Genomic DNA, 24,253 nt, shown 5'->3' with positions numbered 1-24,253 from the left:
ACAACGAGAAGATTAATAGTAATAGTAATGCAGTCTTAGTAAATAGTGTTGAAGGAATTATTTGATGACATTCAGGAAAAAAACTGTTCTTGTGTCTAGTTGTTCTGGTGTGCAGTGTCCTATAGCATCATTTGAGGCTAGAAGTTGAAACAATTTATGTCCAGGATGTGAGGGGTGTGTAAATATTTTCATGGCCCTCTTTTTAACTCGTGCAGTGTACAGGTCTCCAATGGAAGGCAGATTGGCAGTAATTAGCAATGCTAAGTAGTTAGCAATGCTAGCCTTTAGGTATTCTTTTACTACCTCGTAGATTTTATTGACAGGATCAAAATGATCACAGTTCTTAAGTTGCTGTGACTATTGATATGCACAAAATAAAGATTTTTATGCAGCCCAGGCTCAGAAATTTCATGCATCAAGGCGATGTGAGATCAACCCTATTTAAATACAGCCTTCTGTGTTTAACGTTTTGAGGTCAGGCCAGTTTACGATACCACTAATTACCGGACGGCGATGACACTTCTTATTGTTGTTGCTGTTGTGCTTGTTCTTCTGCCAAGCCAGTACTTCTGCCAAGCGCTCTACAAGGGGGCGGGGAAAGAATACTAAAACAGCCAATCGGCGATCAAGAAAAGCTTCCCTTCTGCCCGAAGCCTCCCAGGAACGACTCCCCTGGATTGACATCCCAACTCTCCTTCAATAGGATTCGCTGATGTTAATTGGACTGCCTCGAACCCACACGGAAGTATGTTCACTTGTGATAGGGCGAAAGGGACAGCTGATGCCCGGAGCCAATAGGGAGAGGGGTTGCTCTGGGGTAGCAAGATGGCAGCGCGCAGGTCTCTGAGGAAAGGGGAAGGGGCCGGGATGAAGTGAGCCCCGAACCTTTTGGCCTTGATTGGAAAAGAGGTCGCGACCCGCCGGTCGAGATCCGGCATCGGATCTCGTGCCCTTTCGCCGCTCCAGCTGCGGAGAAGAAGGGCTATGAGGTGACGGGAAGATGGCCAGCGACGCGGGGAAGAAGCAGTTTTGGAAGCGGAACGCGTCTCGGGTGCCGGGCAGGTAAGCAGGCGAAAAGTTGCAGGGTGAAAAGTAAGCGGAGCGTGTAAGGTGGCCGGGCTCTACGGGCTTCTGCCCGGGGTGAAAAGTACGTGGGCGTTTTCATTTTGAGCAGAGGCACGACGGTGTCGCGTCTACTCGGTTTCGTGAGGCGTTCGGTTCCGCAGGATATGAAGCGGTGGAAATGGATTTTGGGGTGGGGGTGAGAGAGGTTTGACAGAAGCCGGGGCTTGAGGGCGAGGGCGGAGGCGATTGTTCTTCGGCCCTGCCCCTACAGTGGTGTTGAGCTTCTCCAAACTACTTTGAATAGAATAGAATTCTTTATTGGCCAAGTGTGATTGGACACACAAGGAATTTCTCTTTGGTGCAGATGCTCTCAGTGTACGTAAAAAGACAAGATACATTCGTCAAGAATCATAAGGTCACTTAATGATAGTCATAGCATATAAATAAGCAGTCAGGAAACAATATAAATAGTAAGGATACAAGCAACAAAGTTACAGTCCTGCAGTCATAAGTGGGAGGAGATGGATGATAGGAACGATGAGAAGATTAATAGTAATAGTAATGCAGCCTTAGTAAATAGTTTGACAGTGTTGAGGGAATTATTTGTTTAGCAGAGTGATGGCATTCGGGGGAAAAAAACTGTTCTTGTGTCTAGTTGTCTTGGTGTGCAGTACTCTATAGTGTCGTTTTGGAGGTAGGAGTTGAAACAATTTATGTCCAGGATGCGAGGGGTCTTTAAATATTTTCACACCCCTCTTTTTGACTCGTGTAGTGTACAGATCTTCAGTGGAAGGCAGGTTGGTAGCAATTGTTTTTTCTGCAGTTCTAATTATCCTCTGAAGTCTGTGTCTGATTGTTGGGTTGCAGACCAAACTAGACAGTTACAGAGGTGCAGATGACAGATTCAATAATTCCTCTGTAGAATTGAATCAACAGCTCCTTGGGCAGTTTGAGCTTCCTGACTTGCCAATGTTTCCCCGTGAGAAACGAGGACTTGGCAGGGTGGTAGAAGCAGTAACTAGCCAGAGGTGAGACTTTGTAATGATCTTCTTGGGGGCTGAGTCATTGCCTTTGAATCAATCAGTTAAATAAGGTTTAACACAGCCATTCAGGCATCTCTTGGTGTCTACGCTGGGAGCTGTTATCGTTTTTTGCTGATAAATTTTCTGAAAGTATTGCCAAGAAATTAGATATGTGTTTGGCCACTTTTGTGTTCTTCTCATGGTAGAACTGATAATATAAAAACAGGAATGGAGAATAAAGTGAAATGTCCTTATTGGATGCTGGAAAATGTCCCTGAATTCTGAGGCTGGGGGAAGCTTTTTATTTTCTATTTTCTGGAGCCTCAGAATGGAGTACTTTGGATTTTAATCGGAGAGGGCATAAGTATATTTTGCATTTCTGTGACTGGCCTTCCTTTTTATGGGAAGGGAAGGGAAGGGAAGGGAAGGGAAAAATCTGTTTTAGGGTGGGAAAATCCGGTTTATAAATATCTCAGAGAGAAAACTGGCTCTTTAAGTTTAGTTGGCAACAATATTGTATACAAATTAGTCCTCCACTTACATCCATTTGTTTATTGACTGTTCAAAGTTACAACAGCATTGAAATGTGACTTACAACTTTTTCACACAACCGCTGCAGCATCCTCCTGGTCACGTATTCAAAATTCAAAATTCCCTGCAACTGGCATGTGTTTATGACAGTTGCAGTGTTCTGGAAAAGTGATACCTTTTATGACCTCCTGACAAGCAGACTCAACGGGAAGCCACAATTACTTAATTGTGTTATAACAGTAGAGACCTGTAAGTTTCTATAATCTCCCAGGACTTGAAAGGGACATCTAACATTAGAACCATCATTAAAAAGGCACAACAAAGTTCATCAGGATTGTCCAAGAATCTGCCGATACAGTTTTACAAAGGAATTATTGAGTCTGTCATTTGTACCTCTATAACTGTCTGGTTTGGCATAGCAACCAAACAGGACAGGTACAGATGTCAATGGATAGTTGCAGAAAATGAAAGGCAGGATGGTTGCAGAAAAAAATTGCAACTACCCTGCTTTCCATTGAGGACCTGCATGTGGCATGAGCCAGAAAGAGGGCTGAGAAAATATCTACAGACCCATCACATCCTGGACAAAATGTTTTATTATTTCAATATTTATACTTCTGTTATTTCTATTTTTCTAGTCTATTAACAGTTTCAGTGATTCAGTGACTTTATAACTCTAGCAAAAAACTTGTAAATGGGGCAAAGTTCACTTAAAAACTGTCTTGCTTAGTAATGAAGCTAAGGCAAAAAAAAACCAGACAAGCAGGAATAAATTAGATAACTTTGGATAACATGTAGGATTTTGGGGTTGAAAAGTTACATAGTTTGTTGAATGTTACCCCTGTAACTTTTCTGTTAAGGTGAAACATCATACCCTTACATCTTTATCTATGATGGAAAAACAATAATCAGAACCTTTTGTTATTAATTACTATTTTCTCACAGAAAGAGTTCAGGCTGGATTTGGAATGTAGGAGGCATAGTTTTGTCCGGACTGCTTGGCTTTCTTAATTACTGTGGAAGACTTCATACTAAAATTTGAAAATCAATATTTAAGCATAGTTCAAATTGCTAAGAACAAATTTGTCTTCAATGTGAGAAAGTCCTCTAGAAACATGAAAGGTCAGATTTTTTTAAAAAAAATAAATTTCTCCATTTCAGAGAAATGGAAAATGACAGACTTTTTAGAAAATCACAAATAAGGAATGATGAAAGAAGCACAGTTAGATAACAGCAAACTTTTGAATTTGATCCAGTCTTATTGGAAAAAGGTCTAGAGGCCAGTATTAACTGATGAAATGTGGTAAGCATTGATGTAAGATAGTGATGAAACTGAGCATTAAAAGGATTCTAAAGGTTATTTGACTAGAAAATACTTTAGTCAAGAGTCCTAGGCACCAAATTGCTCTTCATCTACAGGCAACAGAAGGTGTTGACAACAGAAAAAGGTGTTATCCTGGAAAATCAAGAAGGAAATTTAGCTAGGATACAACTTAAATTTCTTAGGTTTGAGGAAGGAGCCATTAAAAATTTATTTGCGAGGCAAAATATTAAATGTATACCAAGCTTTACATACAGTGGAAGATATAAATATAGTTAAGCAATTGCAGCTTATTATATTGTAAATACATTTATTAAGGAACATTGTCACACTTCATCAAAACAGGCTACTATATGTAAAGTTCTGAGAGCAAAAACTGCCTATCTATAGAACTAAAATTATAAATTAGAGAGTTTATTTTAATGGTAGTAATTAAAATATTTTTTAAAAAAATATTAAGCCCATCAAAGTGCTTCTTCAAATCACTGGTAGTGATTGTATAAATTTAAGTCTTACACTTCTCAAACCTGGAAACATAGTCTGTTGTTAAGAAATTAATATGTATGCAAGTATTTCATAATTATTCGTATATCGCAATATAATATAATCTAATACATACATATTCAGACTTGTCATAGTAGTTTGCAATATATAGCCAACTGCTCTCAGAAAAACATGCTAGCTGTTAAATCTTTGATAGGAAGAGATTTCAGTAAAGTATATTTTTCATAATAACTAGTTAATATTTGAGAGGAATAAGCTTTGCTGGAAATATCGTAAATTTGGAAGAACAACAGATCATTGGATTACTCTGAATCTGGATGATTTGCTTCACATAGTTCTTTATTTTGTATAGAAAGAATGTTACATCAGGTAGAATATGATATTTCTAAATTTTATCATGGCAAATTGAGATGAAAGCTTGGGATGGATGTGGACAATAAACTTTTTCTTAGTATGATACATTCCAGAGTAGTTGAATCTCCTCCATTAAATGATGATAACATCTGTCAGAATAACTTCAGCAACTTTGTTGTGCCTAAAAGCATTTTAATAAATATGAGGTTCATCAAACCTCTTTTGCCTACTTTGGTATAATATAAATAAAAATTTTGTTAACTATTTCTGACATTTAGTTTTAAAAAGATGTAGTTTGTATGCAATTTTCAGTGAAATAACATGATTATAAAATTTAAAAAAATAAAAAAGTATTCCATGAAGGAGTATAGTATATCCTTTCTTGTAAAGTATATTACATTTCAATTGCAGTATTCAGTTATTGCATTTTAAAGTGAGGGTGAATCAGGATTGTTTCTGTGAATCAAATTTCCTTGCTGAGTTTTATTTTTTCAGTAATAATCATATTTTGCATTCCGAATAACATAATTTATTAGTGCTTATGGAAGCAGCTAGATCAGTGGTTCCCAAACTTTTTCAGTCCGCTGCCCCCTTGGTTCTACAAACTGATCCTCAGTGCCTCCCCAGTGGTGGAATTCAATTTTTTTTTACTATCGGTTCTGTGGGCGGGCTTGGTGGGCATGGCTGGGGAGTCATGTGACTGGGCGGTTTGCAGGATGGAAGGAAGATACGAACAGTAAAATTCAAAACTGTAACAATTAATTGCACATTTATTCAAAATCCAATTTAAAAACCTGTTTAGTTAATGTTAATTCAACAAAATTGTTGAACATGAGCCAGTGATACCAGGTTTTCAAAATCTGAACCTTAGTAACTATTAACTTAGTAAACTCAGTAAAATTTAGTAACTACTTCTTAGTAGATGGTAATTCCTGTGTAGATATTGAAAGAAGTAATCTCAGTAAGGTATTAACACAAAGCACAAAACTGCAACAGATGTCATTAAGATATCATAAACTTACACAAAAAGATGTTCTTGTAAGAAACCCAAAATGGATAATAAACATTTTTGTCTTTTATCTAAAGTTTTTCAACTTTAGATCAATGACCTTAATTATTTTTTGTCTCCCTCACAAACATACACATATACCAGTGGTGGGTTTCAAATTTTTTTAGACCCTATTCTGTATGTGTGGCCTATTTTGTAAGCATGGCTTGGTGGTCATGTGATCGGGTGGGAGTGTCCAACTTGTAAAATGTGGTGAAACTTATTTAACAATGCTCTTGTTTAGCAACCAAAATTTTGGACTCAATTGTGATAAGTTCTTTCTTCTTTCTTTCTTTCTTTCTTTCTTTCTTTCTTTCTTTCTTTCTTTCTTTCCTTCCTTCCTTCCTTCCTTCCTTCCTTCCTTCCTTCCTTTCTTCCTTCCTTCCTTCTTATATCTCTCTTTCCCTCTTTCTTTCTTTCCTTTCTTTTTCTTCCTTCCGTCCATTCTTTCTTTCTTGTGTGTGTCTCTCTTCCTTTCCCTTCCTTCCTTCCTTCCTTCCTTCCTTCCTTCCTTCCTTCCTTCCTTCCTTCCTTCTTATATCTCTCTTTCCCTCTTTCTTTCTTTCCTTTCTTTTTCTTCCTTCCGTCCATTCTTTCTTTCTTGTGTGTGTCTCTCTTCCTTTCCCTTCCTTCCTTCCTTCCTTCCTTCCTTCCTTCCTTCCTTTGTTCCTTCTTTCTTTCTTGTCTCTGTCTCCCCCACTTACTTTCTCTGTCCTTCTTTCTCTTTCTTTCTCTCTCTCTTTCTCTCTTTGTCTCTCTTTTCTCTTTCTCTCCCTCTTCCTTCCTTTTATTCTCTCCCCACCCCTCTCTCTCACTCACTCACCCCGACTCTCTCTCTCTCACACACATACCTTCCAGTTGGCGAAAATTTCTGTTTTGCCAGCTGGGAAACTGCAACGAAGCCTCATTTTCCCTGCCACCTGCAGCTCTTGGAGGGCCTCATCACTGCCTCCTTCCTCCTCGAGAGCTGGGGACAGCCAGCCTCTCCCATCACTGCACTCTTCACTCGCCTTTCACCCAGAGGATCTGCCAGTGGGGTACCTGCCATTTCATCTCCCGAGAGAAGCTCGGGAGAGACATGCAAACAACTGCAACTCGGGGCTCTTGAGGAGGATGCTGGACACCACGGGTGGCAGTGGTGCCCGCTGCTGCTCTTCTGCTGCTCCCGGTAATGCAGGCTTCTTGGAGAGCATTAAGTTGCAGGGGCACCGATTCCAGCAGCTGCATTTCCCCTTGAAATTTGCTGTCTCAGCAATCTGAAGGGGACAATCTCCCAGCGACATCTCATGCGCTCCCACCCTTAACGGCGAGGGAGTGAGGACGGCTGGGTGCAGTTTGGCACCTCCCGGCTTCCCTCAGATCATCGAAGGGCCTCGCGCGCCTGCTCGTTCACATGGCCTGCGTGCTTCCAGCAGAAATGGGAAGCGCAGAGATCTTAATGTAGTAGGGCAGGGGAAGCTGGAGCGGGAGATTAAATAAACAAATTTGGCTTCCTTCCTTGCGCGGCAAGAGAGAAAGTTGCCTGAGACGCCGCTGGGAGAATGTCCCCTTCGGGTTGTCCCCTTACCGTCCCTTTGCCGCCCCCCTTGCCTCTTAGCACCCCCTAAGTCATCACACCGCCCCCCAGGTGGAGGTACCACCCACTTTGGGAACCATGAGCTAGATGGAGTACAAAGGTTTGCTAAATATATTAGAAAGTCTTTATTTCAAACCTTGCATAGTAGTAAATTTAGTATTTGTCCAGGACCATACATGGCCTATAAGCAATGAGCTCGCTACACCTGCTTTAAATACTGTTCATTCTTAATTCTTCTTCAAGAATAAACTAGGGGGAGGGAGGATTTTTATCATACTATTTTAGGAAACAAATAACTTTAGAAAATGAGTGATAGAGTAGAAAATTACGTCTACACACACCTCTTATGTTACTGCAAATAACATAAGACTGATACTAAAGAATGACATTTCATGGGCTCGGACTAACCTTCTGACTCCCATGATCAGTAATACAACCAGATGTTTAAGGGTTTCCAAAGATTGTGGTCAGCCTAATATTGGCCTAATACTAATACACACAACAACCTAATATTGTTGTGTGTATTAGTATTGTGTAGTGTAGGTATTAGTTATACAAATCAGTGTGTATCTTTTTTGGATCATATTTTTAACCAAGTTAAAAATTTTGCCAGTAGATTTTGTTCCTCCATTCAGAACGGGATGGTGATAAGGCCTTCCATGGAAGGTGAGATAGCCAAGTAGTTGTTTTCCTCCTCCCCCCCCCCCTCCTCCTCCTCCTTTGAGTATTTAGGGCTACCAGATCTGGAATAAAAAAAAATCTGTTCATTAGATACAATAACAACACAGGGATATTGGATGCCTGAGTCCTCTGTTGCCATCTAGTGATTGCCCTGATTTTTGCACACATAATAGTCAGGCTCAGAATGCCCATCTGCAAGGAAGGAAGCAGTTGTATCATGTTTCCAACTCTTTGGTTTTTTTGTCATCTTGGAGTTGACGATGTAAAGCTCCAGTAATGACCTATAAGCATCTCCAGATTTTGAAAGTTGTTAGGATCCTTTCATGTATGCTGTAATTGGTATAATTATGAACTCTGTATTATGAAACCTGCTATAGAAAGTTATTATTGAATATGCCACATTCACATTTTGTAGACTTACTTCCAAGTATTAGAGATTTGCTGTAATTGAATTGAATGTTATTTCTCTTATTTTCCTTTTTAGTATTCAACATGTATATGGCGCTCAGCATCCTCCTTTTGATCCACTGTTACATGGAAAGTAAGTTTTTTTTTCTTTTGTGGCTGAGGGACTTTATTTTTGTGAAAATCTTACTGCCTTATCTTAAACTTGAGTAAATGCTTTAGTTGTACTCCTATTCTGTTTCTTTCTGGCGTAAGTGCCCTCATGAGTACAAGAGAATACATTTTGGCTAGGTTAGCTTATTGAATGAATATTTAATGCCATGCTTTTTAAAGAAATAAGTAATCATTTCTCATTAAAATCTCAGAGATACAAATAACCTAATCAACTGAGTCACATTTTCAGTTATAATGTTTAAACACAAAGTAATTTCATCATAATGTTTATAAATGACATTTACTATCTGTTCTATTACTGTACTATAGCTTAAAAGGAACTGTAACATGCAGTTTTAACTGTAATTTTTCCTTCCCTTTATATAAACTGTTGAAATTAATTAATTGATTATGTATTGTATTATCAATATACTATTAAAATCATAACTGTAACCTTTAATTGGGTGAAACAATGCATTATAGGCAGTGGTGGGTTTCCATTTTTTTACTACCAGTTTGCTCGTGCATGTGCATGACACTTATGCGCATGCGCAGAAGCATCCGGGTGGATGGGCAGAGCCGGCAAAAACCCACCTCTGATTTTAGGGCAAAGTTGTTTTTTTTTTAAAAAAAATCAAGGTACTTCATATTGGTTAACTTACAGAATGCATCTGAAATCCAGGACTGACTCTTGTGAAACTGAAATTTGGCAAATTTTAAAAAACATTTTATAACATAAAAATTATCATGAAACTTTGCGACATAATACAGAATTTCATAAGATATTTCCTGTGCTGTTGTTTGACTGTGTTGTATAGTTCAAAATGAAGGCAGATTTTGAAGGCAGATACATTTCTGAATGTATCTCAACCTTTCCAGTAAAGACAGTACATCAGAAGTTCTGTGATTATTGAAGGCATTGAGGAATCTGGCAAGGAAATGTGTTTGAAAGGATGCCCAAAAAGCTATGGATTGTCTAGTTTAATTTAAGACTCTGCTCTGTTGCTTGCAATTCTCTGAATTGTTGTTTGTTTCTACATTTGTGTTGTGAAACCGTAACTAGATTATTATTGCCATGAGTTCTCTGTTTCATTTGATTGCGTAAAGGGAACAGAAAACAGAAATGAACAAGTATTATGTACCAGCATGTGACTTATTCACCATAAACACTTAGCCAAGAATCCTGGATTGTAGTTGTATGTTAATACTGCTCATTTCTTTATGTAAAATGAAAGCTTTGTGATTCGCTTTACTGATACTAATGCTGTATACTTTGCCTATTTCCAGACAGGAAATCCCACTTCTAACTAAACAGTAATTTGATGTAATATATGAAGTATAATTTGGTTCACATTTATTACTGCAATGGTTTCATTTTCTTACTGTGAGAAATTGGGAAACATGTAGAACACTGTCTCGTTCTTTTTCATCACAGTAAATATTATGAGATAATTTGGAAATTCATTCACTGATTTTACTTTTTGTGAAGAGAAGCTGATCTGTTTTCTTCTAGTGAATTTAATGTGGACATCAGAATACGTTCTGCTGATATGACTACTCTTGGATATTACCCATCCATGTCAGGATGGTTAATAATGAATAGAGTTTGATCTATTCATAGATGAGAAAAGTAAACAAAGGATACTTACTGTGATAACAGAGAGAAACCATAGGCCTCTAGTCATTCAGCTATCTCAGTTATAATAGATTTTTCAAAAGTGCTTGCAGTTCCAAAGAATATTGTGTGGCAATTCATAGTTTATGGCTATTTCTTCAGTACTGGTAGTAAAAGTTGATAAAACAAAACTAAATATATTTGCTCTTTAAGTGTCTACTGAAGTTTTAGAATTATTTGTTATGCTTATGTTGTTGCTTAATCTTGTATACGTTTCTCTTCATATAACCCATAGTTTTCTTTCTCATATAGCAATAGCAGTAGCAATAGCAGTAGACTTATATACCGCTTCATAGGCCTTTCAGGCCTCTCTAAGCGGTTTACAGAGAGTCAGCATATTGCCCCCAACAATCTGGGTCCTCATTTTACCCACCTCGGAAGGATGGAAGGCTGAGTCAACCCTGAGCCGGTGAGATTTGAACCGCTGAACTGCTGATCTAGCAGTAGCCTGCAGTGCTGCATTTAACCACTGCGCCACCTTGGCTATATAACCAAAGCTATTCCCATAAAACTGGTGTTGCATGGTTAGACAAGGTCCCAGTTAGCATGTGGACAGTCATGACCACTTAGAAATTCAGCAGATGCAAACACATATATTTACAATTACAGTAAGTCAAGGTTAAATGCCCTTTTACGACCCTGTAATCCTTAATTTGGGTAGAGTCGGGATGACTGGATGGATCTGAGCATTACTGGCTGGAAGCCCTTCCTCATGCCACATGGAGTTTGCAGCAAATATTTATTACACCCTAGGAGAGAAATCTTCTGATGGGAGGCAAGTGTCTTCAGCACTAGACCACCTCACCATTCACCATTAAGTCATAGTTTATTACCTAAGCATAAAGTAATAAAACCAATAGTATATTGAAAATTAAAATTGTAGATTACTTCCCTGAGATCTCTATATATATGTAAATAAATGCCTGAACAAATAATAAAGGGCAGAAATCCAAGCTATTGTTGCATGATGCCTTTAATATATATAATAACATGGCTAAGGTATGTTATAATCATTACAGATAATTGTGGAAATACTTGCTGTCTCTTGCATAACTTTTCTGTGTTCTTACTTTTTGATATGTAATTAGTATCTAGGTTTGCATGCTCCAATAACTGGCAGTATGTTGGGCAAAGCGTTGCTTTATGCATAATACTCTATTCTTTGCAAATAGCAATGCTGAAGTATCACACAACTTTAAATGAACGGCTTAGTATGTCTTAGTTTGAATGAATCTTGTCACTGTTGTATCTGCACCAACTGTCATTAATGCAAATCAGAATTCAGAATAAGGTTGCAAGCCCACCTTAACAAGAAAACTGGTTAATATCAAAATATTTCCACTTTCAACTGGTGAATGTACATTGGTAACTAGGAGATGAGCAGGCTGAGCCCAAGGGTAATTGTAAGTTTTCTAATTTCTGTAAAATTGGTGTGTAGCAACACACTTAGGCTTATATACCGCTTCATATTGCTTTTACAGCCCTCTCTAAGCGGTTTACAGAGTCAAGCGGTTTACAGAGTCACTTGGCAAAGAGTCTCGTAGAGTCATGAATCAATTAAGTGAAGTAATTGTCTCCTGCAAACTCCACTCCCCCTTTTGCTCCTCTTTTATTTTACTCTGGGAGGGGCTATTCACCTGTGGCCTACTCCCAAGTTGACCCCTGTTCTTTAGCTTTTTCCTTTACCTGGAACTCTGTGCATGCGTACACTGGGAACAGACTCCAGCTGTTGTCTACCTCACTGATGTCTGACTCTGAAGGCAGCTGATAACGTTGGACAGCCCTCTCCCCATCTCTGCCTTTAATGCAGAGCCTCATCGGAGCCTTCCCCAGACTCCAGGACTGGACCATGTTCCTCCCCAACCTCCTCACTGTCTGACAGCTGCGCTGGCTGCTGGTGGGCCACAACAGTAGAAGTTGCTGACACACAGAGAATAGTTGCAGACTGTAGGCCAAGACCTACTTCCATCCATGGGACTTGCAGGGGCAGAGGGAACCTTGGGTGGCTCAATGGGAAGTTGGAACCAGCCTACAGTCTGTAATTGCCTTCTGTTGCCTGGCTGAGCAGGCCTGAGGGGACTCAGAGGGATGACTGGGGGAGTTTGATGGGGAAATGCTACAGCATTCCTGCAGTTGGTCATAAGGGTGAATTACGATGGGGGCACTGCAGCAGCCATAACTTTAAAACCAATCTTAAGTATCTTTCGGAGGGTCTATTGTAACTTCAAACAGTTGCTAGGTGACCCATTGTAACTGAACTACCCATATACTATTTAATTAAAAGATGTTAACAAGTATAGGTAGTGTAGTCTTTTCAGCAGGATACTAAAGACATTTTTAGGAAGCAAAACAATGAGACTGTTTTAAACATTTTCTCCAAGCAAACAAGAGAAAGATCTACTTTAATAATGGCATTCCTAAAATTATAATGTGTGCAACACATGTTATGCCACTTTTCAACTAAACATTCTCCCAGAATTTAAATTTTCTGTAAAAAGTTCTTTTTCAAATTTACATAAGAAGCAAAATAAAGAAAACATGAACATTTTGTAGGATTTATGTATTAAATATTTTAAAAAACTAATTACTGAACAAGTAGTGTGTTAAATGATTTCTGAGCTGTCCTTCAGCATTCAGAAATGATATTCAGTCACGCTTAAAATGTACTGAAATTATCTTATATATTTAGTCAACATTTTAAAGAGGTTTTAAACTTCAGTTTCTGCTATTCTATTATGATAGATTAATTTTTTATGAAGGAAAAACATATTACAGATAATTTTATATATTTATAAGACATAGAAACCTATTTCATGAAATATCAAAGTAAAGAAATTCAAACACTTCAACTGCCATTGTGTCTACATTCTTTTTAACCCTTGATTAATACCATAAAGCTATCAAATTTCATTGTGGCTTATTAAACCCCCAAACAGCTCTTACAACATAAGCAATGTTATAGGGAGTTCTATGCTGAATTCTGTGAAATACACTTGTTCATCTCAGAACCGTCCTGCTGTGTAGAAACTACCTGCTTATAGAATGTAATGTGATAGAAAAATGAGAACAATATTAGAGTTGAGTAGACAATCTGTGCCTGGTGGATCATAATTTCAGAGATATTTTCTTTATCTAAAACAGAGAAACGGAATGTCTACAGGTAGGCAAAAAAGCAGAGGGGAGTAGGAGTGACTTCTGACTTCCTACCACTATTCTCCATTAACTTTCTTTTGGGGAAGCTGGCAGGGAGTATCAGAAATATTCTCCCCTCCTTCCTCAAGTCCCTGCCAGCTTCATCATTTACTTTAGTTATGGAAAGTTTGCAGGGATAAAGTCAATGGTGAAGCCAGCAGGAAGTTGCAAATCAAAGGCCAGCAAGCAGCTAAGCGAGTTGAGCAGGTGCAGAGGTGCAGGTTACAAATGGCACGCGGGAGTGAACTATAGGTGGCATGTGGGCGGTGATGGGTGAGATAGATCAGAAGGGTGCCTGGTGTACATGAGAGATCTTGTGCTGGCCGGATAGGGTGTACAATGGGGTAGCATGAGTCAAGAGTGAGTGGAGTTCATGGGGAGTATTAAGAGATGCTCTGTGAGTCAGGTAGGTACGTGGGGGAGGCAAAAGAGTGTATAGGTATTGCAGGGTATTTTAGAGGTCCCATGCTGGTTGTAAATGTGCAAGGAGGATGGCCTGTGTTGGGATGGATATCTGGGGTGCTTGGATAATGCAAGAAGTCCTGTGCAGGTCAGGGACAATACATGGGGTGGTAGCGCAGGTTGGGATTCATGCAGCATCTGAGAGGTGCTGCATGAATCAGGAAAGGTCAATCCATTTGAGACACATTGATTTAAAAATTGTGCCCTATGATACATTGGTTCACTTGTTTTAAAAATTCACAACATGAATTTTAGTAGTATATAGATTGTAGTAACTCTGAGTGCGTACGTGCACGTGTGCACACACACACACTCCTTAGTTTTGGGGGAGGAAATAGGGGAAAAAATTCTGCCTAGCAGGTATTCATTTTTATTCCATAACATCAGAAAAGCAAGCAAACACAATAGTATAATAAAATGACACTTTTTGCCAAAACTTTTTGCCCCTTTTTTTCCCCGGCGACGGGACGGGACACTCTTAATAAACTTAACAAGATGTCTGGGCATTCAGCCAAAAGCACTTCACACCTTGTAAAAATGTAACAAAGCTGAATCAACAAACCAGCCCAGCACTTGCCTGAAGGAAACCATAGAGAAAACTCAGCCGCCCTTAAAGGGATTATCCCAAAAGAATAGAAATCATGTAGTCACAGGAATTCTCTGCCTTGCACTTGAGAGGATATCTCCTGGATAAAAGAAGTACCTCTTAAGGCAGTACTTCTTTCCTAGTTGGCTTCTCCCAACTGGAATGGGGAAATTTTTCCAACAGTACGCTGCAGTAAAACTATTTGAAGCTTTTTTTCAGGCCCTAATGAGTGGTAAAGAGTGAAGCAATCTTCTGTGCAAATGGAGATTGCTCATTCATTAGCACCTCATTAGGGCTGACAAAAGCTTCTGATTTGGATGTTTTTAAAAACTAACTCGATCTTCTGATTAGCTGTTTTCATATTGTGTTTTTTTAATCGACATCTCTTGTCTGTGAAGTCCAGCATTTATATTGGAACAGTAATATATCTGATTGATACTGTTTGTGATAATCCCAACTGGCATGGACAGAGAGGTTTAGTTTTACATAGTGGTTATTCACATGAACACAAACAAAGCATATGAAAACCATGTGTCTTGAGAAGGGCTTTTTTGCTCCAGGTTAACATCTATTGTATAAATATTGTTACTTACAATTGTTTATTTAGAACTCTCTCTCCTTTTTCTCTTTTTGCTTGTTTTATGTTAATAGCTACAACTGAGTAAATGAAACATTATGGAAATTCTGGGCAGCCATTTGTCCGAAGGATCTCCTGCTTGTGCAAGGGGGTTGAACTAGAAGACCTCCTAGGTCCTTTGCAACTCTGTATTTTATTCTCAAATGACATCCTAATCTGCTGGCTTTTTCCATCAGAATACATCAGTTTTAGTCAGCTTCATTTTTTTTCCCTTAATTAAATTTTACAGTAATGCAAGTATTGGTAAAGCTGATTTTTTTGTTTGTTTGTTTGTTTTTAAACAGTTTAAAACAAGGAAACAAGCCTCCAACGACCCCACTAAAAACCAAGAAAGTCAGCACATTTCAGGAATTGAAAGCAACACGAGTGATGCCTGGGATGTAGGGGAAGATGATGACGAACTTTTAGCAATGGCTACAGAAAGCCTCAACACTGATGTAGTCATGGAAACGGCTAACAGAGTAATTCAGAATCACAGCAAATTACAAGAGCAGCACAATTGCAGGAGGAACAGATAGAAAGGGAAGAGCCCCAGAAAATTTCAGACTTGCCTTCAGCTGCATGTGGTGACAACAGGCTGGTTAAATCTGTCAGTGAAACAAATGCATCAAGTTCTGCAGGTACAGTATATTACACTTAAGAAACTCAATTGCTGCCCTATGCTTCCCTGGCTGAATGCAACAGTTGTTCCTGAGCACCAATTGAAAGGTCATGCTGGTTTTCCCAAAAGTGAAGTTGGAAAATGGCTAATAGCTCAATTCCTATAATGTGAATATTGAATTGATTATCCCGACTTACATGGAACTAATCCCTCTTAGTTCTCCAGAGACCATTCCTCTGGTAGGAGAAATGGGAAAAATCTTATTTTTACTATTTTCAGTATGAGAAAATTATAATGGATTTCTAAATATTATATAAAATAGCACTGTTACTTTCTTGTTACAAGTAAAATACTTCCTTTCTAACAAAAGGAAATTTCAATGTGGTACTCCTTAGTTTTCCCATTCGTTTCTTGACAAACATGAGGTCAATGGCAGGATAGATCTAGTCTTATATCTGGTTTGGAGGTAGTCAAAGGTTGATGATGATGATGATTGATGATGATGATAATAATAAACAGTTTATATCCTGCAACGTTACCTTAACAGTTCCTAGGTCCTTGGTTAGGGCTCAAGCTGTTGAGCTACCAACCAGTCCCAAAGGCTGTGAATCTCACCAAAGATTAACCACATAATAATAATAATAATAATAATAATAATAATAATAATAATAATAACAACAACAACAACAACAACAACAGCAGCTTATAGTACCTTGACTATCACTAAGTATTGTATCTTTTATCTTGATGAATGTCTTTTATTCTTCTTAGGTACACTGAGACCATATGCACTAATGACAAATTACTTGTGTGTCCAAACACATTTAGCCAATAAAGTGTTCTGTTCTGTTCTGTTCTGTTCTGTTCTATTCTACTCTACTCTACTCTACTCTACTCTACTCTACTCTACTCTAAAATACGTAGTAATATTGTACAGGTAGTCCTCCGCTTATGACCACAATTGAGTCCAAAATTTATGTTGTTAAGTGAAACATGTTAAATGTGTTTTGTCCCATTTATGATTTTTGTTGCCACAGTTGTTAAGTGAATCATTGTGGTTGTAAAACTATTAACACAGTTGTTAAGTGACTCTAGCTTCCCCATTGACTTTGCTTGTCAGAAGGCCGCAAAATGACAGTCGCTATGACTCTAGGCACTGCAACAGTGATAAATATGAATTAGTTGCCAAGCATCTGAATTTTGATCACATGATCATGGGGATGCTGGAAGGTTGTAACTGAAAAGCGGTCATAAGTCACTTTTCTCAGTGCTGTTAAAACTTTGAACTTTGAGGACTACCTGTATGTATGTATGTATGTATGTATGGTATGCATATTTATTTATTAAAAATAACTTTTCTTTCTCCCATTTCAGATGTAATCAACTTTATGCCTTGTTTCTCCTGTTATATTTTCTAGATAACACTAATGCAAATACTTCTGTGCCAAGATCTCAGTCGCTTCCCACAAGCCTCTACCTATGCACTTACTGCCGGGGTGGCAGATAATGCCTCTGGTGTTCATGTATTATCTGAAAGAGAAGCATTGCGATTAGATAAATTCAAACAGCTTCTTGCTGGCCCAAATACAAACCTTGGTAAGTATTCATAAACATTAAACAGCACATTAGATTAAGATTTCTTAGATTGTTGTGAGAAAAGAATAAGTGTTTTGCTCTTCCTAAAATGCATATTGGGACTCTCTTACTGCCTTCTTCTCTGTTTAATTCTTTTGGCTTAATGGAAAGTAGGTGGTCTATTTCAGTACCTCTCCCAAGGATTTTAACTATAAGCCTATTGTTTGCACTTCTGTTGTCAGATCATTTCAATATTAGAGAGGCATTGGAATTTTTATGATATCTGGCTGAAATTTCCCCTAAAATGGCTTGGGAAAAAATAAAAACAATCAATATTACAGGGATAGGAGAAAGAGTTTAACTGCATCCCCAGAGATCTCCTCTTAGGTAGATTAAACTCTTTCCCAGACCTTCACACAATTGTTTGGTAGCAAAAGGAATGCAATTTCTTCTTGCTATAGTAAAGTGGCCTGTTATTTAAAAAGGCATAAGAAAATTAGAACATCCAGAATTTTTCAGGCATCTTATTTGCACAATTTTACTTACAAAGAGCTTCCTTCTTTTTAATCTCTGCGTAGGGAGATGTTTTTAATTTTTTAATTTTTTGACTTTTACATTTTTTATCCATATTCAGAGACATGGATGGAGAATGAGTCTACCATTTATAGGTACCTTGGTCTATTTTTTCTTTAATTACCATAGGTTCTGAAGCAGTAGATTTCACGACCATTGATTACTGTGAGCAATCACTGATATAAATTATACTTTAGATATTTGTTGGATAAAGAGTTTCCTGGGTCCCCCATCATAGCCCTGGTCTAGAATTACACCAGCTATTGAGCTGCTCTGAATATATTCCTGATTAACTATAGTTAAAGATATATGGTGATGGCTGACAAAGAACAAGAGGCAGTTTAAAACAAGTATTCCTTGGCAGGGTTTTTTTTTTTCATTCACCATGAAACAATGAAAACTCATCTGTATGTTTTTGTTAAAGCTTTAAACATTTTCACATATCCATGCAAAAAATAAATTTTGCTTTTTAACTAAACAAGAACAAATTTCAGCTTTGAAGATAGTGTCAGTTTTAGGAAATCTTTATCTCTTTTATATATAAATGTGGTGGAAGGGAGAGACTGTCATTAAAAATTATCACACTAAACCCATAGGTACCTTTCTTGACATGTACAAGAAGATACTTACCAATTGAATGCATCATCCCCATACTGTTTAAATACTTGCTTGGGACTTATGATCTTTTCTGTAAAAAAATTGAAAATACATCATATTTTTCTTGGCCATGGAGAGAGTAATAGAACAGAAGTGTAATATGGCAGACTAAAACTTATATTTTTGGATTGCTGCCTTTGCTAATTGTTGCATTGTAGTAGTGGTCTACCTTTTATTTTTCCTGTTCTTATTATAACATTCTTAAAAAAGTACTTTTGAAACTATTTGAATTAAATAAAATATTTCATTCTGTGCCATTTTTCTTTTAGCAATAGCAATAGCAATAGCAGTAGACTTATACACCGCTTCATAGGCCTTTCAGGCCTCTCTAAGCGGTTTACAGAGAGTCAGCATATTGCCCCCAACAATCTGGGTCCTCATTTTACCCACCTCGGAAGGATGGAAGGCTGAGTCAACCCTGAGCCGGTGAGATTTGAACCGCTGACCTGCTGATCTAGCAGTAGCCTGCAGTGCTGCATTTAACCACTGCGCCACCTTGGCTCATTTTGTGGCAAGCCATTTCTTTATCCTCCCACCTTTGATCTCTCTCCAGGTTAGACAGTCTGTTGATAACAACCAGGCACTGATGTTTACTTTATTCCCAAGTTAAGCACAGAACACCACTTTTCTTTTTACATGTTTGCAACTTTATAGCTGCTATGTGCTGCTGTCATGTTTCCCTGAAAAGATCCAACTGGAAAATAAGTCCTGTGTGATTTTTCAGGATGCTTATAATATAAGCCCTACCCCCCAATAAGCCCCAGTTAAGATATCAGCCAGGTGGATGTATTTAGTACTATATTTCCCTGAAAACCAGAAAATAAGCTCAAACGAGCAAAAATTGCTTTTAGAGCAAAAATTAATATAAGACCCCGCCTTAATTTTGGGGAAACGCTGTACTTATGCCTGCTAGGCTCACTCTTCAACTATTTTTCGGCATATATGTAATTTTAATTAACAAATCCAGATGTAACCCAGTTTGAAATGCTTTACTGAGGAGAAGAAATTAGCCTTTTTGAAAAACAACAATAACAAAATCCTCCTATCCTCTCTCGTAAGAAAGTGCTAGTCATGTGGAATATTTGAAAGGCCTTGTCTCCTGGTATGAGGACTGAGAAGAGTGCATGAGAGAACTATACATTTGTAAGGGAAGAAGAACATATATGTGTATGTGTGCATGAGGAAGCAAGGGGCAGAAGAATCAAGCAAGGCAGCAAGATATCTTGTGATTTTACATCCATATATGAAATTGTTCTGTATCTTATTTCTTATCAGTAGAGAAGCATTCAGATGTTTCAACGAACCATGCACTCAAATGGCACGTTTAAAGTGTACCAGCATTGTAATTTCATCTCTCTCTCTCATTAAGATCAAATTAAACACATAAACAAAACTGAATCTGGAGGACTGAAAATGTTGAAATAAGCTGACACCTGTTAACTAATAATGATTTATTGCCAGACTTGGCTAAGTTGTACATTTAGTTTTTATCATTTAGTCTGTGTAACAGTAGTTTGTTTCTAGAACTGTGACACTACTGGATTTTATGAGAATTGCATAATAAGGGGAGCTTGGTCCATTGGTTGAGATCAAGCTAAAGTAACGTTGAGTCTTTCCTTACAATTTTTAAACGAAAATAGATCCTATTAGTTACAGTAGAGCTTAGATAAAAATGCATAATCATAGCTCCTACTGCTAAGCTTTGTCTTTGTAGGATAATGCTAAGAATAGTCTTACAGTATTGTTTCTTACTTCAAAAGTTTGGAAAAAAGATGATATATGCCTCTGTTGGTGATAAATGGCCATGATATTTGGAATTATTTAATTGGTTGCCTGCCAACTTTCATAATAGCTAATCTCAAATGTTCTTTTATGTTCTCTGAATCCAAACACAGCTGCATGGGAAGTCTAGTTCCAGCTTTGTGGGTAAGGTGCTCCTCCTCATCCTCAGTGGATTGGAAATTTGGGAGCAAATATCAAATTGTTGCTTAAAACACCCCAAACAAGTTAACCTTGAAAAAACAGTGAATATTTATAAATACGACCCCAATTTCCTGAATGGGAAAGAGATTCCATGAAGCACTAAAGCTGTGTAGATCAGCAATGTTCCTATATTTCAACAATTCCCATTTCTCTTGGTAGCCATTCATATTGCAAATTCTCTCTCAATGGTCTTTTACACAATCTGTGTTGTCATTCAGTGATTAATCTGTGTGGTGCTGTTTTTGTTTTTGTCACATCTCTATTTTCATCTATTTTAGTAGAATATGTTGTACTTCAGCTAAGTTTTTTCGGTTGAAGATTGTTTTCCAAGTTCAACATGCTCCATTTGTTTGATACTTATTAATTTCTGAATCCATTCAGGAAAAAAATAAATGCAGTATGACATGTTTTTTTTTAAATACGTATAACAGAACTGTCTTTTTTTTAATTAAAAAAAGCAGTTACTCTGGTTACCCATAGCAATATCAAGCCATTTATTAGAACAATTTCTGTGCTGTTTAACTTCTCAGATACTGTTGGGGGAGCTGCAGTTCCATGAATCTGCATTGTTTTAGAAGAATATTCTAGTTCTTTGGAGTTAAATTATGCTAAGATATTTTTTCATAAGAATGTGAAGCTTATAAATCTAGTTTATGATGTCCATCATTTAATTGTTCATTCAAATCACATTACGATTTACAGTCTCTCAGTGAAGTAACTGTTTTATGTTAAAAGATAAATAATGCATGAGCAAAAATTGTGGGTTCCCTTAAAATTATACAGCCAGAAATATTACGCTTAAAGGGAAATAATAGAAGAATGCTTTTGTGTTTTGAGAAAAATATTGCGCGTAGTTAGTTTTCAGCAGGCCTCCAGGCCAGCAATGACTCCTATTTGAAGCAGAGTCTAATTTTGATAACAGCAGAGGACCAAATCTCCATGGTAAAAGTGTAGTTCATTGGTATTTATTTCATTGTAATTGTATTGTGTTAACTCAAGATTGCTGAATTGAAACAGTATAAAATGAATGTATCCAGTTCAGGCTGGAAAAATGTTAGAGATGGGTAAATTATGCTTGTTTTAATTAAATGTAAATGCTAATGATTTCTAAGAGGTTATATATATATATATATATATATATATATATTATATATTATAGTATGTGTGTGTGTGTGTGTGTGTGTGTGTGTGTGTGTGTGTGTGTGTGGTGTTGTGTATTTGTGCTGATAAATAAATAAAGGGAGACTAGTATAGATCTATTTCAAGCTATTTAGCTCTCATCAGCTAGCCATACCCTTACTGGGATTCGAACCTGTGCAGTATTACATCATAGGCATACATATACATATACATATACATACATACATACATACATTTTATATACTGTCTTAGATATTTTCTAGAATCTTGCAATATGCTTGAGTTGTTCGAATGAAACTCTTGATACTGAACTATCCAAGGATCAATTTGTTTTACTGGAAGTAGGAATAGGCAAGCTTAAAGTGCTTGCCTATGGGCTCTCCTTCCTGGAAAGAAGCAGAAAATCCTTGCATCACAAGAGTGGTAATACTTCATGGCTTCAGGAAAGCCCGAGATTGTGTTCTTGATGTGGTATGATTTCATTAAAAAAATATCAGTCGTTATTGGAATGAAAAATTATTTTGTTCCTCTATATTAATTGGTTAATTATGGTTCCATCGTTTAAATAAGAGGTTAGGCATTTTAGTGTTCGATTGTCTTTTGATCTGGTGCTTTTTCTTTCTGTTTCAGTGACTGCCTTAATGGTGTAATATATTCCATACTTTCCATCTTTTTTCGTAGCTGTCTTGCGCTTCTCATGTGAAAACTTAAATATGTTCTCTGGACTACTTGGTGTTCCTTGAGCTTGATTGTTTGCTTTGCAGACATTTCATTACCTGACTATATAACCCATCAATGAATGGTGCTAGGTAAGGTCCCCGTTGGGGGAGCGAGTGTGTTCAGAGAAGCGTTGTGAGATTGGTGTTGGAGAACACACAAACCAGCATACAGAGACACTGCAGTTTAAATAGGCTTTTACTTTCGTGGAAATAGAGGTATCAGAGTCCATCAAACAGTCCAAGTCATACACGGTTAAGACAGTCAGTCATCAACGTCTTTCAGTTAAGGGATAATCCAAATAACATAGTCCATAATCATACAAACAGTCCGGTACACAAAGTTTGGTAGCAGTTACAAAACTTACAATAGCTCACGCTGATCTCTATACGGCACTTCTAACAGCCAGCTTCCAAACACTCAGATCAGATCAGCATCTAACAGTGATTCTGGCTCCATCTTATGGCTGATTGAGGAAACAGCAACCAATCACATTTACAGCATGATTTAAAGAAACAGGTACAGCATTGTTACATGATGTATATATTGCCAACCCAACCGTTAGATTATATTCCTAACAAATGGCAAGCAAACAACCAAGCTCAGAGAGAACCAAGGACTCCACATTCAACCCTGATCTACATATGTTCTGTTCTATTGAAACCTGATTTGCCTAAAATCAAATTAGTTAAATAGATGTGCAAACAATTATATGATGGCAATAGCACTTAGACTTATATACTGCTTTATAGTGCTTTACAACCCTCTCTAAGCGGTTTACAGAGTCAGCATATTGCCCCCGACAATCTGGGTCCTCATTTTACCTACCTCAGAAGGATGGAAGGCTGAGTCAACCTTCAACCGGTGAGATTTGAACTGCCGAACTGCAGCTAGCAGTCAGTTGAAGCAACCTGCAGTACTGCAACTCTAACCACTGCGCCACCTGGGCTTTGAGAATGTGTCTTGTTTGGTTCCTGGGTCGTTTGTGTTTGATCTAGAATGGAACATGGGAAGTATTCTTATTAAAGTTAAAGGCCATATACTAACCTATGAAAATACAGTAAAATCTGCTGATAAAAGAATAGTATTTAGCCTATTTTAAATTAAGCTATGGCGTCTTATAGTTGCTTAAGAAGGAGCTTGTTGCCTTTTAAGCCTTGCATAGAAAGGAATATACAATGTTAAGAACTCAAAGGGAAAATAAATAAAGATCCCTTTTCTTTTTTGCTGTCTCCTTACAAAGAACCTTAAAAAAGTAACTACAGGTAGTCCTCGACTTATGACTACAATTGAGCCCAAAATTTATGTTGCTCAGTGACAACTTTGTTAAGTGAGTTTTGCCCCATTTTACGACCTTTCTTGCTACATTTGTTAAGTGAATCATTGCAGTTGATAAATTGGTAATAGGGTTGTTAAGTGAATCTGGCCTCCGCATTAACTTTGCTGGTGAGAACGTCGCAAAAGATGATCACATGACTCCAGCATGCTGCGACCGTCATAAATATGAACCAGTTGTCAAGCGTCCGAATGTAAATCATTTCATCATGGGGATGCTGCAATAGTCATAAAGTGTGAAAAATTGTCCTAAGTCACATTTTCAGTGCTATTGTAACTTTGGTCACTAAATGAACTGTTGTGAGTTGGCTACACACCTGTACTGTGTACACCTGTACAGTGTACTGGAGTGTACACACTTGTACTGCGTTGAATGAGCAAAAGCATCTAATGCTCTTCTTCTTGCAATATTTATCCAAAGATTTGGCTACTCTGGTTGCTTCCCCCTCCCCCCCAACCT

At 37.8% G+C, this 24,253-nt stretch overlaps 1 protein-coding gene across 1 annotated transcript in view; it reads left to right on the top strand.

Annotated features, from left to right (window-relative positions):
- Positions 1–692: 692 nt before the first annotated feature.
- Positions 693–24,253, top strand: part of TBC1D22A (TBC1 domain family member 22A) — a 116,933-nt gene continuing 93,372 nt past the window's right edge. Inside the window, 7 exon segments of the mRNA XM_032220955.1 lie at positions 693–1,062; positions 8,587–8,643; positions 15,497–15,561; positions 15,564–15,704; positions 15,707–15,832; positions 17,232–17,284; positions 17,286–17,409. Of these exon segments, the coding sequence (XP_032076846.1) occupies positions 1,001–1,062; positions 8,587–8,643; positions 15,497–15,561; positions 15,564–15,704; positions 15,707–15,832; positions 17,232–17,284; positions 17,286–17,409 (628 nt within the window). The 5' untranslated portion in view covers positions 693–1,000.

The sequence above is a fragment of the Thamnophis elegans genome, chromosome 7 (assembly GCF_009769535.1).
Source record: "Thamnophis elegans isolate rThaEle1 chromosome 7, rThaEle1.pri, whole genome shotgun sequence".
Classification (NCBI taxonomy): Eukaryota; Metazoa; Chordata; class Lepidosauria; order Squamata; family Colubridae; genus Thamnophis; species Thamnophis elegans.
This window is presented reverse-complemented; position numbering and strand designations above follow the sequence as displayed.